The 20423-nt window shown below is 37.7% G+C and overlaps 1 protein-coding gene across 22 annotated transcripts in view; it reads left to right on the top strand.

The window, feature by feature from the left end:
• Positions 1-20423, top strand: part of SLMAP (sarcolemma associated protein) — a 90265-nt gene that overhangs the window by 33667 nt on the left and 36175 nt on the right. For 5 of the 22 annotated variants that reach the window (XM_058032163.1, XM_058032150.1, XM_058032162.1 and 2 more), the window contains exons 3-14: positions 3563-3635; positions 4442-4478; positions 5908-5970; positions 6970-7065; positions 7341-7412; positions 8071-8211; positions 8862-8999; positions 9899-10067; positions 10153-10203; positions 10715-10765; positions 14261-14323; positions 19886-19942. In XM_058032163.1, the coding sequence (XP_057888146.1) occupies positions 3563-3635; positions 4442-4478; positions 5908-5970; positions 6970-7065; positions 7341-7412; positions 8071-8211; positions 8862-8999; positions 9899-10067; positions 10153-10203; positions 10715-10765; positions 14261-14323; positions 19886-19942 (1011 nt within the window). The remainder of the gene's footprint in view (positions 1-3562; positions 3636-4441; positions 4479-5907; positions 5971-6969; positions 7066-7340; positions 7413-8070; positions 8212-8861; positions 9000-9898; positions 10068-10152; positions 10204-10714; positions 10766-14260; positions 14324-19885; positions 19943-20423) is intronic. The other 17 variants (XM_058032168.1, XM_058032156.1, XM_058032153.1 and 14 more) reach the window with 7 other exon arrangements.

Below are 20423 nucleotides of genomic sequence, written 5' to 3'. Positions count from 1 at the left end.
ATCACAGGGTGTTTACCTGTGAATATGGTTGGAACGCATATAAACATGGGTTTTTCACTAGTTGGTTTCAGTAGGCTTAGATGTTACTGTTACTCTAATCTAGTCATGAAACAGACAGGAAAGTAGTTTTTAAATTGGTGATTCCCTTAAAAGCACTTTGCACTCTGGTATTTACATAATGCCTTACTTGCACAAGACACGTCAGCAATCTGCTGTGTGTAATTATAAGGTAATGACAGGACAGAAGGAGTGTACTTGCCCATGTAAATTCTGAATTCTGTCAGCGTTGCTAGAATACATTTATTTTATTGTTCAGGCTGTGTTTTAGTAAGTAATTTCCTTGCAAATGTCATCTGGAGTTGGTTCATTAAAATAGTGGCATGTTCAGTATGTGATTTTTCAGGTTATCAAGTATGAGAACCAATTCCTCCGTTTCCTGCTGCTGAGCCAAACTCAGTAACAGGTCCTGGAGAAGTGTTTGCATCCCTCCTGCTTCCTTATTTGTCCACTTGCTGTATTACTGACAAGCACAGGGGCCTCACCATTTCCCTCTCCTTAATACAGCAGTAACCTGTGCTTTTTCTCTGTGTTAGTGTGGTTTATATTCTTTTAGCACTTTTTAAATTTCCCACTTGTGCCAGAGCATTCCGAGCTAATGGGTGATACTTCGCTGCACAGCAAGCAGCAGCAGCAGCATTGCAAAGCAAGGTCATATAATTCGAACATGATTTATGCACATTTTTCTAGTCAGGTTTGGACTCTCATACATGTGTTCTGTCATAGGATGTTTGAGGGAGGTAATGTAAGTGGGGAGCCCCGCAGCAGTGTGGGCTGCCGGGCAGTGCATAGACCCCCGAGGGGTGTGGGGGGCTCCTCAGGGCTGGGTACCACATTAACAAGTGAAAATAGAAACAAAAGCATCTTTGGGGAATTGTCTCTCTAGGAAACAAAAACTGAGACAAACAGAAATGGTTTCTGTGTTCCCGTTGTGCTGTAGTGCAGCAGAACCTGTCAGGGTTTAAGACGGGTCTCCGGGGTTTTGGAGCTGTGAAATGTGGGTCAGCTGCGTGTTTTGAAGGGGACCAAGAAGTTTGTGACTGAAGTGTGGAACAGCAAATGGAGCAGGAGCAGGGTTTTAATCCGTGGAGACAGCTGTGGATGGGGGGGGCGGGCAGTTCGATGCTGTGAGGGGAGCCGTGGCTGAGGGGCGGCAGTTTGATGCTCTGGACGGAGCCGTGGCTGCGGGTCGGCAGTTCGATGCTGTGGAGGGAGCCGTGGCTGTGGCGGGAGCCGTGGCTGTGGAGCCACAGTTCGAAGCTCTGGAGGGAGCCGTGGCTGTGGAGCCACAGTTCGATGCTGTGGAGGGAGCCGTGGCTGTGGAGCCGCGGTTCCCGCTCCGGAGGCCGCGCGGGGCGGGGCGGAGCCGGCGGCCGCGGTGGCCGGCGCTGGGGCGCCCCCTGGCGGCGGCGCTGCGCAATGCCGGCTGTGCCGGGGCCGGGCGGGAGCGGCGGCCCCGCGGAGCGCCCCGAGGTGAGTGGGATGGAGAGGGGGGTGAGCCGCGGGGACAAGGGGTGCCTCAGCTCCGTTGGGACACCAGCGTTGCTTTACTGCCTTTTCTTGTTAATTCCTCACGAGAAATACTGTAGACCTGAATTTAAACCGTTGCTGTTCTTCTGTGCAGTCAGTACTGTATTCGTGTTTTCTGTGTTGCTTTCTCCTTATTTTTCCAATTGCAATGAACTGATAGCTTAAGGTCAGACTGCAGAGTTTGGATATTGTTTCATTTCTTACTATTTTAATTTTATAAGTTTGTCAAAATGCTTGGTACCTTTACCCCAGTCACTGTCTATTTGAGACCTTTTGCAAGAAGTCTGTTATATCTTCATTTGACACAAATAAAGCTCCTGCAGATTTTAGGAGATTTTTTTTGGTCTAGCAGTTGACAGAAAAACTTCAGAATTATATAATCTTACAGCAGACCTACCTGATATGTGACTCGAAGGTAAAGCTGTCTGTTGCCATTTAATGTCAGGTATCCTAATGTTTTCTTATTAAAATCACTGATTTCCTCTAAAAGAAAGAATTCTGCATTGTGAAAGCTATATATTACAGGGTACAGCTAATATTGCTAATGTATTTTTAAAATGTTTTTTGCAAACTGGATTTATTCAATTTATAAATCAAGACCCCTAACGCTGCAGTTTAATCTGTTCTGCCCTGGCATGTAAATTTAATACTTTACCAGGTCAGCTTGAAAAAAACAAGATGCTCTAGCCAGGAGAATATGTCTCCAAAGCATCAGCTAAATAAAGGTTAAAACCAACTTGTCTTGGTTGGATAATTTCTCCTCTATATTTAGATTCTATTGAGGTAGCTTCCTTAAAGACCTGTCTCATTTCCCTGGAGTATTACCAGTGTCCTAAAACGCCCATTGCCCTTTTTTTTCCACAGCCAGATTAACTGTTTTGCTGATATTAATAACAGAGGAAGGAGAGCAGCTATTTGTTTTGTATGTTAGTGGGTGCTGGAGGTACAGTGGTTCATGATAGGTGACCACACACTCATTTGTATCTCACTTGTGGTAGTGTTTTGGGAACAATGTACAGCTGTCTTTCCATGTATCTGGAAATAATTTTTGCTTTCCAATTAATAGAACCATACAGGGAAAAGAAGTCAACCAAGACACACACATAATTTGACTGTTTGCAAAGGCACTGAAAATCATATCAGTAATATTTTTCAAAACATTGTGTAGAAGGTTTGAATTTGATGTAAAAATCAAATATTGCAGTTCTTCCTCTTATTTCTTAGGATCTTTCTCGAGTTAAACAAATCTTGAATTTAGTCCTCAAGGAGCAAGTTTACCTCTTCAGAAATGAAAGGCCACTTGGCTGGGGCTGTGCAGTAGATGTGCACTGCAAGCACCCCAAAATAGAAATGTATTGTCTTGAATGTTGCTGCTTACAGTGTTCAAAAGGATGTAGTTCTCAGTGGTTCCTGCTCACTCCTCTGATTTCATTTTCCATCCTTTTTTGTAAATAATAATTGCTTGGCAAATTCCACATTTTGAAGTGTCAGTGACACAAATTGGACATACTACCTTCTAAGTCTCTGGATATGCTTGTCAGAATCTTGTCCAAAAGGCAGCTCATTATTTTGTTTATACCTCTGCATTCCTGTTACCTGCTGCAGGTAAGATCCATTCTGCTTCACTCGTTTATGATCAAAACATTCACTTTTTTAACTTTGTACAGTAAAGACAAGTTTCAGGTATTGCAGCACGTGGAAGAGTTGGAAGTGGAACTGTTCCACAGCCAGGACTGAGTACGCAGCATGACCTCTTCAGGTTTATAATGATCAAGTTTCCTGTGTCCAGAGGAGGTTTGAGAAGGCAGAGCCAGGCACAGACCCAGGCACTGGTGCTTGAAGGTGTTCATGCCTCCTCCTCTTTGCCTGCCTCAGGGTTTCTTTAGACAGTTTGCTTGGTCACTGTAACATGAAGCACTGAACTTGAAATGAAGTAGTAATGGATCATGATGACTTAGTGTTTGTTTCTTTTCAGTGACCCATGGATGTATAGTCTCCACAATCAAACTGTTCCTTCCAGATGGAATGGAAGCTCGATTGCGATCAGAGTAAGGATATGGATTCACATCTACCAAAGTTCAGCTGCTGTGTGATGAGGACTTGATGGATATTATGTTTAAAATCATCATGGGAGCAGTTGGTTTGCCTGTAATCCTGCAAAGCGAGTAACTGAGTGCATGGTTCTTTTGCAGCCATTATGAGGAAAAAAATTTCATTTCCTTGTTGGTTTTAGTAATTAAGACAACTGTGAAGAATAAAGAAGAAGAAAAAATTATTATGTAGTTAGGCTTTTCTGACTGTGGTTTACTCTACTGAAATTGGTATTAGAAACAGAAGAATATAGAGAAAAGTAAAGCAAATAAGCAAATTCTCCTGCCCTCTTTCTTTATTAGTGATTATTCTTTTGCCTCTTCTAGATGCACATAAACTTGACTAAAGTGAAGCTAACGGAAACTCGGATGAATATTGGCAGCATTTTCTGTCTATATGCCCATTTTTGAGAAATCTTCCAAGAGTAGTAGAAACCAAAAACTTTAAAATTTTGTGTGCTCTGAGTGCTAATCACAAATGGCATAATTTTAGTCATCTTTCATTATCAACAATTTTGTAGGGTTTATTGCTTATTTAAATATCCTTTTATCATTAGTATCCAGAAGTAGTTGTGTGAAGCTTTAGGGTATCTTTGCTTGCTTGTGGGAAGATCAGTAAAAGTAAATTGCTATAGAAGATTTTCCATATAATTTCATGTTCAAATAAGAAATAGTAAAAATGTATGTTGTTATATTTTTAGTTCTGATGAAAATGTCCAAGTACAACATTTATGTATTTTGTGACCAATTTTTTTATTTTTCAGTGTTATCCATGCACCATTGCCAAGTCCTGTTGACAAGGTAATTCAGTAATTTCCTCGTTTATGCCTTATTCACACACATGCTATTTTCAGATTTGTTATCAAGATGAACAAATAGTGAAATCTGTCCAGTAACATTTTGATGTTTTCCACTGACTCTTTTTACCTAGTTTAATATTTTTAGTGACATTTAAGGTAGAGAATTAATGCAGTTATTGCAGTGTATATTTGAAGGTAAGTTGACTTTTTACCTTGTGGCACCTGAAACATGGCTTTGGGACAAAACCATTGCTGTTAAGATGGTTCATTTCCAGGTACAGGTTGACAGACTAATAGGTGTTGCATAATTTAATACTTGATGTTCTGTGAGACCCAAGAGTAGCTCGTGATTTGGTGTTTGGATGAGGTCTGTTTTCTTTATATAATATTTTTTATATGGAGGAGAAGCTGTGCTGCACAGTCTGGAAAGCACTGTCCTGTTCCCAAGGAAGACTGAGACCAAACCTCTCTACCTCTCCTGTAGAGCCAAAGTTGCTCACTGTAGAGTCATGGAGTCAGTATTGTAAAGTGTAATTCTTAAACTCAGCTTTGGTAATGTGGGGGACTTGCAGAAAAGCTGCTAATGGATATTCCCTTGAGAAAAGTGATCAAGAGTTGATTATTTCTCTATCCTCTAAAAAGAAGGATTAACTTAAATAGGTTCTAATCAGAGTTTTATACATGAAGAACAAAATATCAAGCAGCTGTGGAAATTTAGTTATGAAACCAGCAGCCTGAGGAGTTTATAGACTGTGTTTAAATTCAGATTTCTAAGCAATATGTGTGGCTTGAATCCAGGGCAAGGGTAGAAATCCTGAGGAGGGACTGCAGGTATAACTGTGGGAAAACAGTTAAAAATTATTTCAATGTAGGAAGCCTGCAAGAATTAGTAAATCACGAGATTGGCTGAAATAAACCCATAGAACAACCTCTCACTTCTCTCCAAGTGAAGAACAGTTTGTTATTACTCAAAGATAATACAGGTACTCCTTAATTCTGAAATAGATGCTTACAAAGGGAGACAATGATGATAGCTTGTAGGTCAGCAGGAAGTGTGCAGCCATAATATGTGTGGTGACATCAAGTTGGAAGCCCACAATTTGTGTTTGCCAATGAGTTGAATGGCTTCACCTTTGTGCCCCTTGTTTCTTTATTGTCAGTTCAGTCTCAACTGTACCAAAAGCTTTAAACTCATTAGTGTCTTGGTGGTTCAAAAACGTTTGTAGAAACACAGTGGGACCTAAGTCCTGAGTTGGGAAGTTCTGTGATTAAAAAAAGCATAAATAATAACAGAACAAGAAATGAAGCAAGATGCTGTTATTAGATCATGTAATGTATATCTTTGTGACTAGATTTAAGTGAATTTCACATTACTTCTGTTTAATGAAAAACCCAAAACCGTTCTAATTCTTACTTGTTTTCTTTTTCAGGTTGCTGCTAACACTCCCAGTATGTATTCTCAGGAATTGTTTCAGCTTTCACAGTATCTACAAGTAAGTTTTCTTTTAAGGGCACTTAGTTTGGCTGAATGTTTTGGTTCAAAACAAAATCTTATCCTGTAGCTTGTATCTATTGGAAACTCCCAAGGAAGGGACAGTGCTGGCAGCTCTTCTTCCTCACTGGCATCACCAGCCTTTCTGTGCCTGCTTCTGTGTCAGTTTAATAGGTGTACTTTTCCCAAGATGTCACAGCACAAAAGAGTTAGACTGCAAAATGGTAGCATGTTAAACTGTGTGCTGATAGATAAAAGTAAACTCTTTAGAAAGGATGATAAAAATCAGCTTTCTGGGAAAAAATGAAGACTTTTTTGCTGATAAATTCTTTCCAGGTTTAACTGTGTATAAGTTCTACTGATTTATTTTGCCTGGTTTATTTGGTAATGGCAATTTTTATTTGTTCACGTCAAGGCTTTTGAGATAGATACTATCTTTATATGTATTTGCTGACATAGCAGGAAGGAGCTCATGCAGATGCTCTTTCTTTGGAAGCCAAATACATATTCACTCACCAATCTGTTCTCTCTCCATATCCTGGAGTTAACGAAGATGCTCTTCTGTCTTCCTGTTATAAACCAAAAATCAAATAGAAATAGTAGTTCTTGCTTGGCAATTCTCTTTTGTGACCTCATTTGAGGATGAACAGCTCATTGCATGGAATCTGCCAAGCTGTCCAAGTGTCTGCAGTTTTGTTATTGAAATTATTGAGGAGATGAAGTATCTTTAAGTCTTGGGAAGAATAACAGTGTGTCCTCTGCATGTGCAGCATAGCATGAAAAATGAATGGTTTAGGAACCTGAGGTTATAGGATAGCATTTTCTAATTAAACTATCCAAATCAATTTGTGGATGGATTTAATGGAATGGGCTTATGGTTTTGAACAAGCTGACAGTGTTTGCTACTCACATTTTTTGTTGTATTTTGGGATTTTTTCTGTTGTTTCTGATTTCCTGGGTTGTTCTAGCTGAGCTGAGTGGTGCCCTGCTCTCTTCACAGGAAGCCTTACATCGGGAACAAATGTTGGAACAGAAGCTGGCAACCCTTCAGCGACTACTTGCTGTCACACAAGAGGCTTCAGATACCAGTTGGCAGGTATCTGCAGGATCCTTTCCTTATGGACTCAACTGTGCACTGCCATATAAATTTTAGCTGTTAATGCAGGGGAAAAAACAGCAGAAATAATAAAAACTTTATGGTGATTCTCTAAAACTGTGCAAAATACAATGTTTAATAAATTTAGTGGTTATGTACTTTTGAAATAGCTATTAGCAGTAAGTACTCCAACAAAATTCAGATCTTTAAAGCAGAACTCTACGGGCACTACATTAAGCATGGATAATTCTAAGGTGATACTTCTTTTCTTCTAGGCTTTAATAGATGAAGACAGGCTGCTATCAAGACTAGAGGTTATGGGAAATCAATTACAAGCTTGTTCAAAGGTAAGTAGTTCACTTGAAGTCAGATATTAGGAATGCTGAAAGGCAGCTCTTTTCAAGTGTTTTGGAAATAGCTAGTTGTAGGAAAGCATTTGGAACATAAGCTTTCCAAAATGAGTCTGTGCAGTCTTTGATAATCTGAGTAGCACAAAAACTGCACGTCTGCTCTGTATTTCAAGGCATTTCAATAAGTGGCTGTTGTTTTCATTGCCCATATCCTGTCTGATATTCAGAGTTACAAGTATGTGCTACCCTGATTATTGTTTAGGCCACCTATGTCTGCCTTGGATTTTAATTTTTTTTTCTATTTCCTCTCAACATTATAAAACTTTTTCTGCAGGTCCTGTTTCAGGTCTTTCCTCTGGGACCTGGTTTGTCCAGTTCTATGTCTCCTAGGCTTGACATTGTCTTAGCAGTGCCCAAAAAAAAGATGCCATAATTCTACTGGGATCAAAACTGACCACTGAATGTGTGCTGTCAAAAAATCACTTACTTATACCCTGTCACATCAGGAATCTTTGATCACTGATTTGTACATAACATTTTCTCATCTATCAGAAGTTGCTAAACCTTTTTTAATAGAACAGGCTTTATCACAGTCTAACTTATTTAATGAGCAAAACACTAATTATTCTATTCTTGAATTATTTTCTATGTGCAGAATCAAACAGAAGACAGTATACGAAAAGAACTTATAGCATTACAGGAAGACAAACACAACTATGAGACAACAGCCAAAGAGTCCCTGAGGCGGGTCCTTCAGGAAAAAATTGAAGTGGTCAGAAAATTATCTGAAGTGGAGGTACTGAAGTTTCATGCCTGTTCTTCTGGAAGTGCTGAAATAGTTGTAACTACTCCTATTTAGATCCCCGCTTTGTTGCTGTGTTATGTCAGTGTCTGTTGTACTCTGCACTTGCAGGATATTAAGTAATAGTGCTTATTTCTCCTGTTGGACAGGGCTAAGATTGTTAAACCATTAATGAGAAACTATTCTTTCAGCTCTTCCTTTTTCTCCCTGCTTTCAAAATTCATGATGCTGTTTTACGGAAGTTAGTGTGTGCAGGACATACACAGGGAAAATTACATACATGCATTAAAAAAATGCTGTAAGACCTTGCTTCAACTGCAGCATTTATGGAAATATACAGTTAACCACTTGTACAAAGTGTGCTTTAAAAGGAGCTTTTACAATGAGCTTTTACAGTCAAAGTGTAGACACTCTTTTGATGTAAGATTTTATATAATAGCTCACATTATTCTCTTTTCCTTTATCATTATTTGCTATATTCCCTTGGTCAAGAAGTCTCATAAGATAAGTTGGCATCCTGTGCATATATAGTGCTTGGAAAAAATAGATCACCTGCAGTGTTTGGTAGTTTATTGTCTGCAGTGTTTGGTAGTTTATTTTCTGTCTTTTGTTATTATTTATTGCATAATTATTCTGTCTTGCAGCGGAGTTTAAGTAACACAGAAGATGAATGTACACACCTGAAAGAGATGAATGAGCGGACTCAGGAAGAATTAAGGGAATTAGCTAATAAGTACAATGGAGCTGTAAATGAAATTAAAGATCTTTCTGACAAGCTAAAGGTAATGACAGAGTTTCATCTGACTTAGGATAGAATAAATGTGATAAATGGAACAAATAAATACAGTTTAATTTCTAATGCAACTAACAAAAAAGTTAAACTTGTTAAACAGTTAGCAATAGTGTCAATATCTAAGTCTAATAATGAAGTAAATTAATATTTAAGGTCCTTTATGCTGGAGAACAAAATAATCACTTTATGATAAAGCCTGTTGTCCAAGAGTCTCCAGTCCAGTTAAGTAGGAGTTGTGGAGGAGGAAGGTAATGTTGTTATCTTTGGAGACCTGAGGCAGTTGGTGCATTTATATTGGCTAAATACTGGAATTGGAACCCAGGTTTCTAGTTCAGTACCTCAGAGAAATTTTTCTTTCCAAATTAAAGGATTCAATTGCTGCTCCTAAGGCAGCTGGTTTCCCAGTAATGGGTTGATCACTGATGGTGATGAGTGTACCCAGAAGGATCGAACCTGAAATTTATTACCTTGTTTTGAGAGAGGAGACAGTTTAAAACTTATATTCTTGAGATTCACTAAGGAAAGAGATGTGGGTTGCAATCAAGGTGGTCTGTGCAGTGTACATTCAGTTCAGAAGGGTTCTTGGGTTGTGATTGAATTGAGATGCTGGAGACTTTGGGCATTTCTTAGTTCTAAGGCCCTTTACTCTGGCTGTTAAATTTATGTTCCTCAGTCAAAAAGTTGCTTCAGATATTTTGAGATTTTCTCAGTCTACCTGTAGTGAAATTTGTATAAAGGTAGTAGATTTGAATTTTTTTTTTTTTCATTTTTTAAAACTGATTAGCTAAGAAAGTCACTTAGGTACATTTAGTTGCATAAAAATTAAGATCTATTCTTCCACATGTTAATTTTGATTTTTTGGCGGATTTAAAAAATCTTTTGGAGCAGGTAGCAGAAGGAAGACAGGAAGAAATCCAACAAAAAGGACTGGCTGAGAAAAAGGAATTGCAGCATAAAATAGATGAAATGGAAGAAAGAGAGCAAGAGCTTCAAGCAAAAATAGAAGCTTTGCAGGCTGATAACGACTTCACCAATGAGCGGCTGACTGCTTTACAAGGTTAGTCAATAGCGGGGAAAGAACTTTGATTGTTTGTTTTTCTTTTAATCTGTGAAATACCTTTTTCTTGGACTTCTGTTTACAGTACGGTTAGAGCACCTGCAAGAGAAAACTCTTAAAGAACACAACAGCTTAGGTAGGTGTGATCAGTTTCTTGTTACAAGCTGGTTTCCGCGTTCGCTATTCCGTTACCTTGGTTATGATAATCTCGTGGTCTCGGTGTCTGGCAGAAGAATTCCGATTCCCAGTTTCCCCAGTAAGGAGCTCTCCTGGGCTGCTGGGGCCGTGTCGGGCAGGGCCGGCAGAGGGCGCTGCTGCTGCGGGCGTTCGCTCCGGCCCGGGGCTTGATTTATAGCACATTGTATAACACATCTTATATCACATTTTATAACACATTTTATATCCATCTACACACACGTATATGTGTGAAATAGGCAGTCATTTTTGGCGTTAATAACCTCTTAGACGTTTGAACAAACAGCAGCATCATCTCTAGCAGGAAACACATCAAACTGCCTGGTTTGTCTGATGAGGTACTTTTGAAGCGGTGGTATGAAAAGCCAGGTACATTTCAAAATGCTGTGTTTATAAAGAAAGCCCAAAACATTTTTCTTGATTCCAAAAATAATGCCCTTTCTTAATCCTAGGCATACAAGTTGACGACTTCATACCTAAAATTAATGGGAGCACAGAGAAAGGTAGTGTATCTGAGGGCTACCTTTTGTCTTATGGTTGATGTTTGAAAATGAACAAATTCAAAATGTTCTCTCAAGTTTTGCTTGGAATTTTTTCTCTTTGCAAACGAATTTGTCCACTCCTGACCAGCTTTTTGGGGTTTTTTTGTGTATATTTCCAGTCACGGTGTTTTTAGAAAATTCTGCAAAACACAACAAAACCACTTGGAGGCTGTCTCTTTTTGTTGGTTTGGTTTATTTTGTTTGTGATGGGCTGTCACTGGAATCAGTAGGAGTCCACTGATTGAATGTTGTCAGAGTTGTGATACAAGAAAGTGGAGAATTCATTTATTGTTTTTCCTTTTAATTTTCCCTTGCAACACATGTACGCTCCGTGTTTTTCTGGTAAAGTTGAGTATGATAAGTAAAGTCAGCAAAACCAATTTTTTGTAACTTTAATATGAAAAATGTGAGTATATCAAATCTATAAACAGTGAAAACTAACTTGTAAAAACTCCAGAAGTATCTTTATGTGAAACAGGAATTAATACAGATTGAACTAAGTGATAGGGTTTTTTAAAGGCCAGGTAGTTAGAGCCAAATATTTTAGCTCATGTGTCTTAACATACACAGTTTTTGGAGTGAAATTGTCCAGTTTCACATATAGCAAAAAATATTCCAGTTATGATTCCAGATTGTTTAATTGGCTGAGATATATCATCTTATGTCAATTTAAATTTTTTCCTTGATGTAGCTTGCTTCTGCAGTCTGAGGGATGGTGGTAGCATTGGTTTGGAGGTTCAGGGACCTTTATAGAGAGCTCAGAGTTTTAACCAATATTCACACTGTTTAAGGGTTTTTATATTTTTGAAACAAAATTTTAAAGCTCCATATGCATATTTGTAAATTATGAGGTTCTTAACTCAGGAGATCAATAGCAAAATCAAAAGTTAATCTCATGACATAGCCTCCTTATTGGGAGCAGCAGTTTAACACCTACAGGAGCTGCACCAAAGCCTCCCCTAAAGCTCAGAGTACTGGTTCCTCCTGAGTGCCTCAGCATTTTGTGCACTTAGCTGTGGTGCATCCTGAGCTTAGCAAGCAGGACATGCAATGTTTGTTCCCACTTCTCTACACTGCCATGAGATTTTATTTTTATATAGACTCATTCATCTTGCTGATGCCTGATTTTAGGTTGGTAATAGCTTAATATTTGATGGAATGGTTAAGAAATAGATCTGGAGCTAATTTCACACATTTTGTAAAAGCTTTTGAGCTCGAACTTCAAATATAAATGATTTTACAGAGGAGTGATTTATGACATGATACTAGATTTGATTTTTTTTAAAGAAACACTTTTTGTGTGTTTTAAAATTGTTGGCAGGAATGTCATGTGAGATTTTTAAATACTGATACCTTTTACGAGTCCAAATTTTACAATTGTCCATTTAAAAATCATTATGTGATTATAACAAATACCATTATATCATTGAAACTCACTTTTTTGGTCAAAGGTGAAGAAGCAATCCCTTTTGCACTTCTTTTGGGTTGTACAAGAGTCAGTGTCATCTGAACTGATGCATGACAAAATAGATTCTTCCATCCTATGAGTAACAGAGGAGCTTGTACTTAAACCTGGAAGTTTTAGGAAGCTTTTTGCCAGGTTATTTTTCTTTGAGTACAGACAACATATAACTGCTCATTCAAGTCTCTTTCTGTGTTTATACAATCTATCACCTTTTTTTGTCATGCGCATACCATGCCCTTCCATTATTCTGTATTTTAGTGCAGCTTTTCATTATTCTGTCAGTTGTACATTTTCCTGCATCTCTGCCTTACCTGATCCATCTCCATTTCTCTGGCATTTTACAGCTTGCTGCCCTGTGTTCTCCTCATGACAGTCTGTGCCTTTTTGCATCTTCCAGTCCCTTGTGTAGCCCTTGTATGACAGATGGGCAGTTATTTGCTCTGTCAGATTTTGGATTTTGTTCCCTTAAAAGCAGCAGGAAGCAGTTACTGCTGGGTTTTTGGGGGTTTTGTTTGATTTTGATTTTTTGGGGGTTTTTTTTGTGGAGGGTTTTTGGGGTTTTGTTTGGCATTGTTTTGGTTTGGGGTTTTTGGTTGTTTTGGGGGATTTTTATTTGTTAGGGTTTTTTGTTTTGGTTTTTTTGGTTGGTTGGTTTGTTGGGGTTTTTTTGCTATGTAGTTCTGCATTATTTTAGAAGAGCTAAGAATTTTGGGTTTATAATGCAGATTGAGCAACTTCGAGAATGAAAGATGAAAACTGTAAGGCCCATGTAAAATCAGTATGCTTTTAAGAATTCTTTTGTCTCTCTTTCTCTCAAAGCGTGTGCACAGGCACACGATCTGGCCATGACTGGAATAATGGTTTACATCAGTTTTTTCTGTGGATGTAGCAGTCAGGAGCTATATTCAGAGCAGAGGAACTAAGAGCTAGAGGAACTGAAACCTCTCCAGAGGCTTTTAATTAAAAAAGTGTATTAGAGGATGATGGTTAGGCATTCATTTTCTCTCACTGGGCATGCAGAAAAGAGGAACTTGTTGTTACAACAAGCCCCTGATAAAAGTTGTGTAGAACTAAGTTGTTTCAAAAAGTGGTATTTTTCTCAGTGTGTTGCACCACACCTGGCTTTCATTTTTACATTTTGTGAGCCAAATACTGTATAAAGAAGATACAAGAAATTTGTATAGAGTCACTTAAAGGACCAGGTAAAAATGAAAAGAAAAAAAAAGGAAGTTTGAATGTGGAAAATAAATTTTACAGCCATGGTGCTGTTTTTTAAAAATTCTGTCCTTGTGGGTTAAAAAAGTTTATTTTTTAGAGTAACTTTGAGGTACAGTAAAGCTTAGCAGTTGAACTTCTGATATCAGAGGTAATGATTGAGCAGTTTGGTTAGAATGTAGCACATCTGCAGGTTTATACTGGTGCCAGCCTTTTCCCACTGCTGGACTCTTGGTCAAAGGATTTTTGAGGTTCTTCAGAAAGGAAGTGTTTGCACCTTGAGGAGATGCAGGATTCTCATGGAGTTGGGGGCTGAGCAAGGACCTGGGAACAGTCTTGTTTTAGGAACTCTGCTGCAGAACTGTCTTTTCAAAGTGAAACTGTTTAAAAAGTATAGACATATATTCAATAACACTTGTAAAATAGAGGATTCTAGATATGAAGAATCAACATGAAGATTAATGGAAAACTTTTAAAATACCCTTTTAAAGCTAATAAAAATACTGAAGCATATAGGTTAAAAACATGTTTCTTTTGAAAATGCAGCTGAAGTACTTCTTTCTTCTGACCAGTTTAAAAGAGTAATCTATTTCCTAGTATCCCTCAGACATCATTTCAATTTCATGTCTTGTCTGCTTGCATATTAACTCAGATTTGATTCAAAAGTCCATTGTGAATACACTGACAAATATTGTTAATATGCCTTTCAAATTTTTTGTTGCATCAATTTGAAAATGGTAAGAAGATGTAAACTGAAGTGTTTCTTTCTCTACTAGAGCACTTTCTTTCAAAGAGTGGAGGGGACTGCACTTTTATTCATCAGTTCATAGAATGTCAGAGTGAGTACAAGAGTGTTCACATTTGCTTTGAAAACAACAGAAAACACCGTAAAGGTGGATGAAACCAGAACTTGTCACTACTATTTAATATTTCTGTAGTAGCAGAAATTTTCTAAGCATAGAATTGTGGCATTGTGGTATTAAGCAGGGGTAATAGGATATCTTTGCTCTTGCAAAGTGATGGTCACATTGTCTCTTCTCAGTTCATCCATCATTGTACCCTGACCTACAAAAGGGTGGTGATATTGCCACATGGAGTTTAAAACTGATGTAATTTTTCTCCTGTTACAAATTAAGTTGAAACCTGTCAGTTTAAGCAAACATCACAGGCAGCAGAGGACCGAGAATGAGGTGCCTTTTCACTTAGCTGTAATTTATCTGATAATTCAAGGCTTTTACACATTCTCCAGATTAGTTCTAACAAAAGAACAGAAGGGAAAAGAAGTCCATAGTTTGTAAGTGGAAATCTAAGAGAAAATTGCATACCAGTCTTTAGAAAGAGGTGTTATTCTGGAATGTGAAATGTGCTTTTCAAAGCAAATGCTTTTGAAAATGAGCAATGAAACAGCACTGTCTGCACATCTATAATTAAAGAAAAACTGAAGATAGTAATACTTTTTGCCTACTGAAAGAAAAAATATCATTAAATGAAGAGAAACAAAGTGGTATTAAACTTCAAAAAAATCTGGGATTTTTTTTACTTCAGAGTTTATAGAAATTATGTACCTAAAATTAAGCAGAGAAGCATTTGCAAGCAAAAATAAGACAGGATCATTTTTGACATTATGGCCATTAGACTCTTTCCTCTCAAATTTTCATGAGGAAGGGCAGCAGACTTGTTTGATTTTACTCTTTGTGATCCAGACTGCAGTGCCATAAACCAAATGACATGATACTGCTAATGTTTGTCTAAGAAAATTTAATCTTTATTTGAAAAATGTTTATTAAAAACATAATGACTGGTAGCTGTCTTCTGTACGGCTGCAGTTTAAAATCATTCTAAATTTTGCAAAGATCTTGTATGAATCTTGTTTTTCAGTACGTAAAAAATGAAGTTAAATGCTTGATTAAACGTTTTTCTTGTCTAGAACATGAAGAGCACACTGTGCAATGTTCAAATACAAATTTGGTTACCTGTTTTCATTGTTTGGATGTTAGCTTAACCTATTTTGGCAAAATTAGGTTAGTATCGCTTCTGCAAACAAAATGTGACCAGTCCTGTCACTGTTGAGAAGGAAAAGTGATCAACAGTATCTAGTAAAATATTCTAAGATGTTAAAGAAGTACTGATAAGAGTAAAATTAAGATCAGTGGATTTATGCTTACCCTTTCTCAAGACTTGGAAAGCTACAGTGAAAAAACTGCCAGGCCTCAAAAACTGCTTCATTTTTAAAGGAATTAATAGAGTTCAGAAGAGCTCAGGTTTTTGCTTTTTTTATGACAGTTTTATGACAGTTCTAAGTTTTTACTCTCACATCAAGAAAAATTCCAAATCATTGACTCTTTTATTTCTTCTTGGACTGAAAGTTTGCCTTTTCCATATTCAAATATGTTTAGTCAGGCCTCACAATATCATGAGGTTAAAATCCACAAACTGTAGCATCTGTTCTTTGCCTTTTGTATGTAAACATTGCCCTTCAATTCTACTCCTGTTCTTTGCTCTGTGTAGCATCAAGAGTTAGGGACTCCTGGGGAGAAAAATCACAGTTCAGAGATTGTCAGGAAATGAAGTTTTAAGGCACACAGCAAAGAGTGTAGAACAATATCATACAGACTGGCAATACAGAGCAAGAATATGGAGCTCATCATGGGGTAGTATGTTGGGGTTTGCTCAGAGGCTTAAGTACTGAGAGGGGAGCAGGTTTATTACTTAAACAATAATAAAAATCCCAGAAACCAGATGGTTTGTAAAACCCAGCTTCTGTAGATTTTTAAAGGTATTATGTAATTATTTTTATTTTTTAAGCACAATGCGCTCACAACACCATCCAGTAACATGTCCTGACCTCTGACATCTGTGGAGTGTTATGAAATCTGGCTCTGAATGATCTGGGAAGTCTCTTACTTTCTGATCATTACATCCAGTTCACTTGTTGCTCATTCCATAGCTTTTTTTTTTTTTTAGTAATCACTGATCAAAATCAGTGAAGAGCAGAAGTCATGGTGCTTCTTTTTGATCAGTCCATGATATGCATTATTAGCCAAAATGTGATGATGTATAGACCAAAGGGAGATTTGTTGCCCTGCTAACTTCCTGGCTTTTACTCCAGTCTAACTCTTCTTTATTTGTGTCCTTTCTTTCCCCCCTTACTTTGTGATTTTTTGCATTTGATTTTAAATGCAAGTCAACTTCCTTCTTTTCACCAAGCTGATTTTTGCAGATTTATTAATAGTAGTTTTTGGATGGATTGAATTAATTATTTTGAACTTTTCCTTTGACCTGCAGGTGTCTAAGTTAAAACTGTTTAGTATCACTTTTTTCAGATGGTTGGAAATTTGTGCATTGAGGGACAGGTTTTTTATTGGTTTTCAAACCTGACCTACTTCAAAGACTACTTTGATGGCAAAATATAAATGTAGAGGGGCCATGTTAGTTAAATGATAATTGTAATGTTAACAGATTTTAGTTATTATATTGCACATAGTGATAGGCAACCTAAATCTAAAATTCAGTTCTTAAATTGAAAATACAGGAAATGCATAAAAACCTAAAGGAAAGCTGGCTTAGAGCTGCAGAAGAAAATATGAATTATCTGAAGGACTAAGTGAGAACTTAACTTCACAGCAGATTGTGTCAGTAACAACATTAGTTTATGTACCTCTCTGCTTTCTGCTAGGTAGGAACTGTATAGCATGAAAGCTAACGTTCTTTTGTGCCAGAAATTCAAGCTAAGATCCTTACCCTAATTTATATTTTGGTAGCCAAGATTGCATGTCTTGATTCAGGGAAAACACTAAGTGATTTAAAAACAAATAAAGTTTATGAAGTTTTCTGAAATAGTAAAATTTAAAAATGCAGAGATTTGAAAGAGCTGTTTCAAAGAAGATGTCTCTGTCTTTTTCCCCCCTCATTGTTGTCTAGATTCTGCCATTTTTAGTGACTAGGGTGGTAACAGTGAAAAATAAGGTTGGAGTTTGGTGATACCAACATCCAATTTTCTGTTTTATCTGAAGTACCATATCTGTAATATCTAAATACCAGCATGCTGAATTAATTATTTTTTGTTGGCTTATGCCATGTATTAATGGTAGCATTCTTGAAACACAGAGAATGTTCACTTGTTCTGAAAGTGAGGTGTCAGTCCAAGTGCCAAACCCTGGCTGTGCCAGCTTTGGGGCAGGCTTGGGCAGAGCCTCGTGTGCTGCTGCTCAAGGTCCTGGCTGCAGGAACAGTGCCAAGGATGTACCTTTTGTACAAATGGTCAAATCAGTAGTGGACTCTAGAAAGCAATAGGCCACCATGGAAATGGGGGGGAAAAAGCCAAAAAAACCCCATTCCTGTAGTTTCTTTTAGCCATGGAAACAGAGTGTAAAGAACTGCTGCAGAAGTTTCAGTTTGGAAAACATCTGTGTCAAGAAGGGTAGTTTGTTTTTTGTTGCAATTATTTATTCAGGGTTTAACAGTTACTGCATTGAGAAAGCTAGAAGATGCATCAATCCATAATGCTGAATTTTCCTCTGTAAGCTGATTACAGAAGCCTATTTTAAGCTAGCAGTCCAGCATGGTTGAGCTGTTACCCCTTCAGCTCAGTTGAAAGCTGCTTGTTTTTGCATTCAGCTGTTTTATTCAGATCTACAGGGAGAATTCCCCAGCTTTTTTCTTGCTGCCTTCCCTTCCACCCCTCTTCCAGCCACAGCTCAGTACTGGAATAATCATTTATAAAGACTTTTGTTTAGATTTATTTTATCTTAAAATGGAAGAAGACTCATGGTATCACTTGAACTCCTGACTTTTGTGGCTGCCAGTAACTTGATTCCCTCCACAGTGCTGTCCTCTGTCTAGGCAGTCATTCTCACCAGCTCTGAGGAACTTGAGGCTGTTCTGAACTTAGATGATGAGTGATCTCCTACAGTTGCTTGAGACCTAAAGCCAGTCCTGAAAATCCAGTGTGCTGTTCCATGTGTTTCTGAAGCAGTGTTAGTAAAATGTTACATTAATGCAGAATAATATTTGTAGATAAAAGTAGGTGAAGGGAACATCTCTTTTCCACTGGCTTATCTGTCTGTGTGGGAGAGGGCAGAGTACAGGACAACCTTTTGGCCATGAAAACCCTTCTTCAGACTTCAGGGTTTTTACCTGAAAGTCTGTCTACCATCTAGGTTTGTAAAAGATCTCTCCTCCCAGATCTTGTCCTGCATCTGTCCTTAGGCTGTCATAGTTACAGCAACATGCCATCAGAGGAATAGAGGGACAAGTTAATTTTCAGAGATACTTGAAGCTGAAAAAGCTTTAAGTTTTTTTAAGAGGATTTACTGTCATACAGCTTCTTTAGTCTGAACTCTCCTGTTTGTGCTGTTCATTCAGCCTTCTCTGTGTCTCTTTCCTGTTGACAGCACATGGAGTATCCAGCAAACTGCATTCCCTCCCTGGTTATCAGGGATCTGACAGGGACACCATGGAGGGGAGGCAGAGGCAACTTCTCAAAGCCTGATATTTCAGGGGCTAACAGCTTTCAACATGGACTAGGCTGTAAAATCTGCTGCACAGAGATTGAGGATGTGATCTCTCAGATGGGATCCTCGGTACTTCTGTGTTGGCATTGCTTCTTAAGGAATTAGAAATAATGAAATCTCATCTGCAAAAAGAAATGAATTATTCAGTAGTTTTTTTGGTGTCCTTCATTAATCCAATCCTGTTCTTCCCTTGGTGTTCTTGTTTATCTTCATAGCCTAGCAGGAGTTAGGATGAAGTTTGCAATCTAGTCTCAAATTCCACTTCTAAGATTTTTGTGCACATCACATATATGAATAGACTTCCCTAAAGTAGACTTTGGATAAAAACTGCATTTTCATGAACTTGAATGTAATGCATTCCTAGTTTTGGAGTTTTGTGCAGCTCTCTTGAAAGGTTTAAACAAAGAAAGGCTGTTCCTGTGTACACTTCACAGGCACTGTTAAAATCAGGGTGATGTTGAGGGGACTTCTCTATTCCTGTTTTACTGTGATGCATTTTTAGGTTTCTGCTGTGTTGGGTGGATGTCTGTTTCATGCAACCAGCTCTTCAAATTCCTTTTTTGATAACTAAACTTGAGAAACGTGTTAATTATATGTTGCTTCTGATTTTTTTTTATTTTAAAGTACATAAAATTATTTTTTCTAAATTCTCATTAGTGAAGTGCAGCATTATGTAAGTTAATAAGGAGAAATAATTATGCACTGTATCACAAAGTTCTGGTAGGCTTGTGTGCTCTGTTTCATTATTCCTTGCCAGAATAAAGTTTTTGTTCAAGGCTGAGTAGGAAGTAATATTATCAGCTTTTAATTTGGTCATGGAATGTACTCTACGTAGATGCGTGCAGGGAAAATTTGAGCTTGGAAAGTAACACTTATTTTGTTTGGCAGACAAGATCATAGATGAAGGACATCTAACCAAAGTGGAAGAAACAAAGCTTTTGAAAGGTTAGACTTCTGGATTATTTAACTGTTTTTGAAGCATGCTTTTTCTGTCACTCAGTGCATGTTCTGTGTTAAGCCAGCAGTTTGAGTTTTATTGAATACGCATTTGAAGGGAAATTCAATAAAGGGGAGGGAAATTGTTTGCTGAACTCTACTCCAAATACTCTTGTAGGCTAAAAAGATTTAATGGAAACCATTTTTGAAGATTGAGTGCATGAAATGCTAGTCTCAATGTTGACTGAGTTCTTACTTGAATATGCATTTTAAAAAAAAGTAGTTTCTGTAAATTCATTTCAAGCTTTAGTGCCTGCATGAATTCCAAATGGGATTTTGGTTTTATTGTAGGGCTACATGGAAATAATGTTTGGTGTCATTTTAAGTTCTAAATAAAAGTGTATTTTAATTAGACTATTTTCTATCTTATCTCATAACTGTAAGTATTAACCTACTAAATGTGTCTTTTACAAGTAAAATATATATGTGC

Source organism: Melospiza georgiana, chromosome 11 (genome assembly GCF_028018845.1).
Source record: "Melospiza georgiana isolate bMelGeo1 chromosome 11, bMelGeo1.pri, whole genome shotgun sequence".
Lineage (NCBI taxonomy): Eukaryota > Metazoa > Chordata > Aves > Passeriformes > Passerellidae > Melospiza > Melospiza georgiana.
The sequence above is the reverse complement of the archived record's forward strand: the minus strand, read 5'-3'. Positions and strand labels throughout refer to the sequence as shown.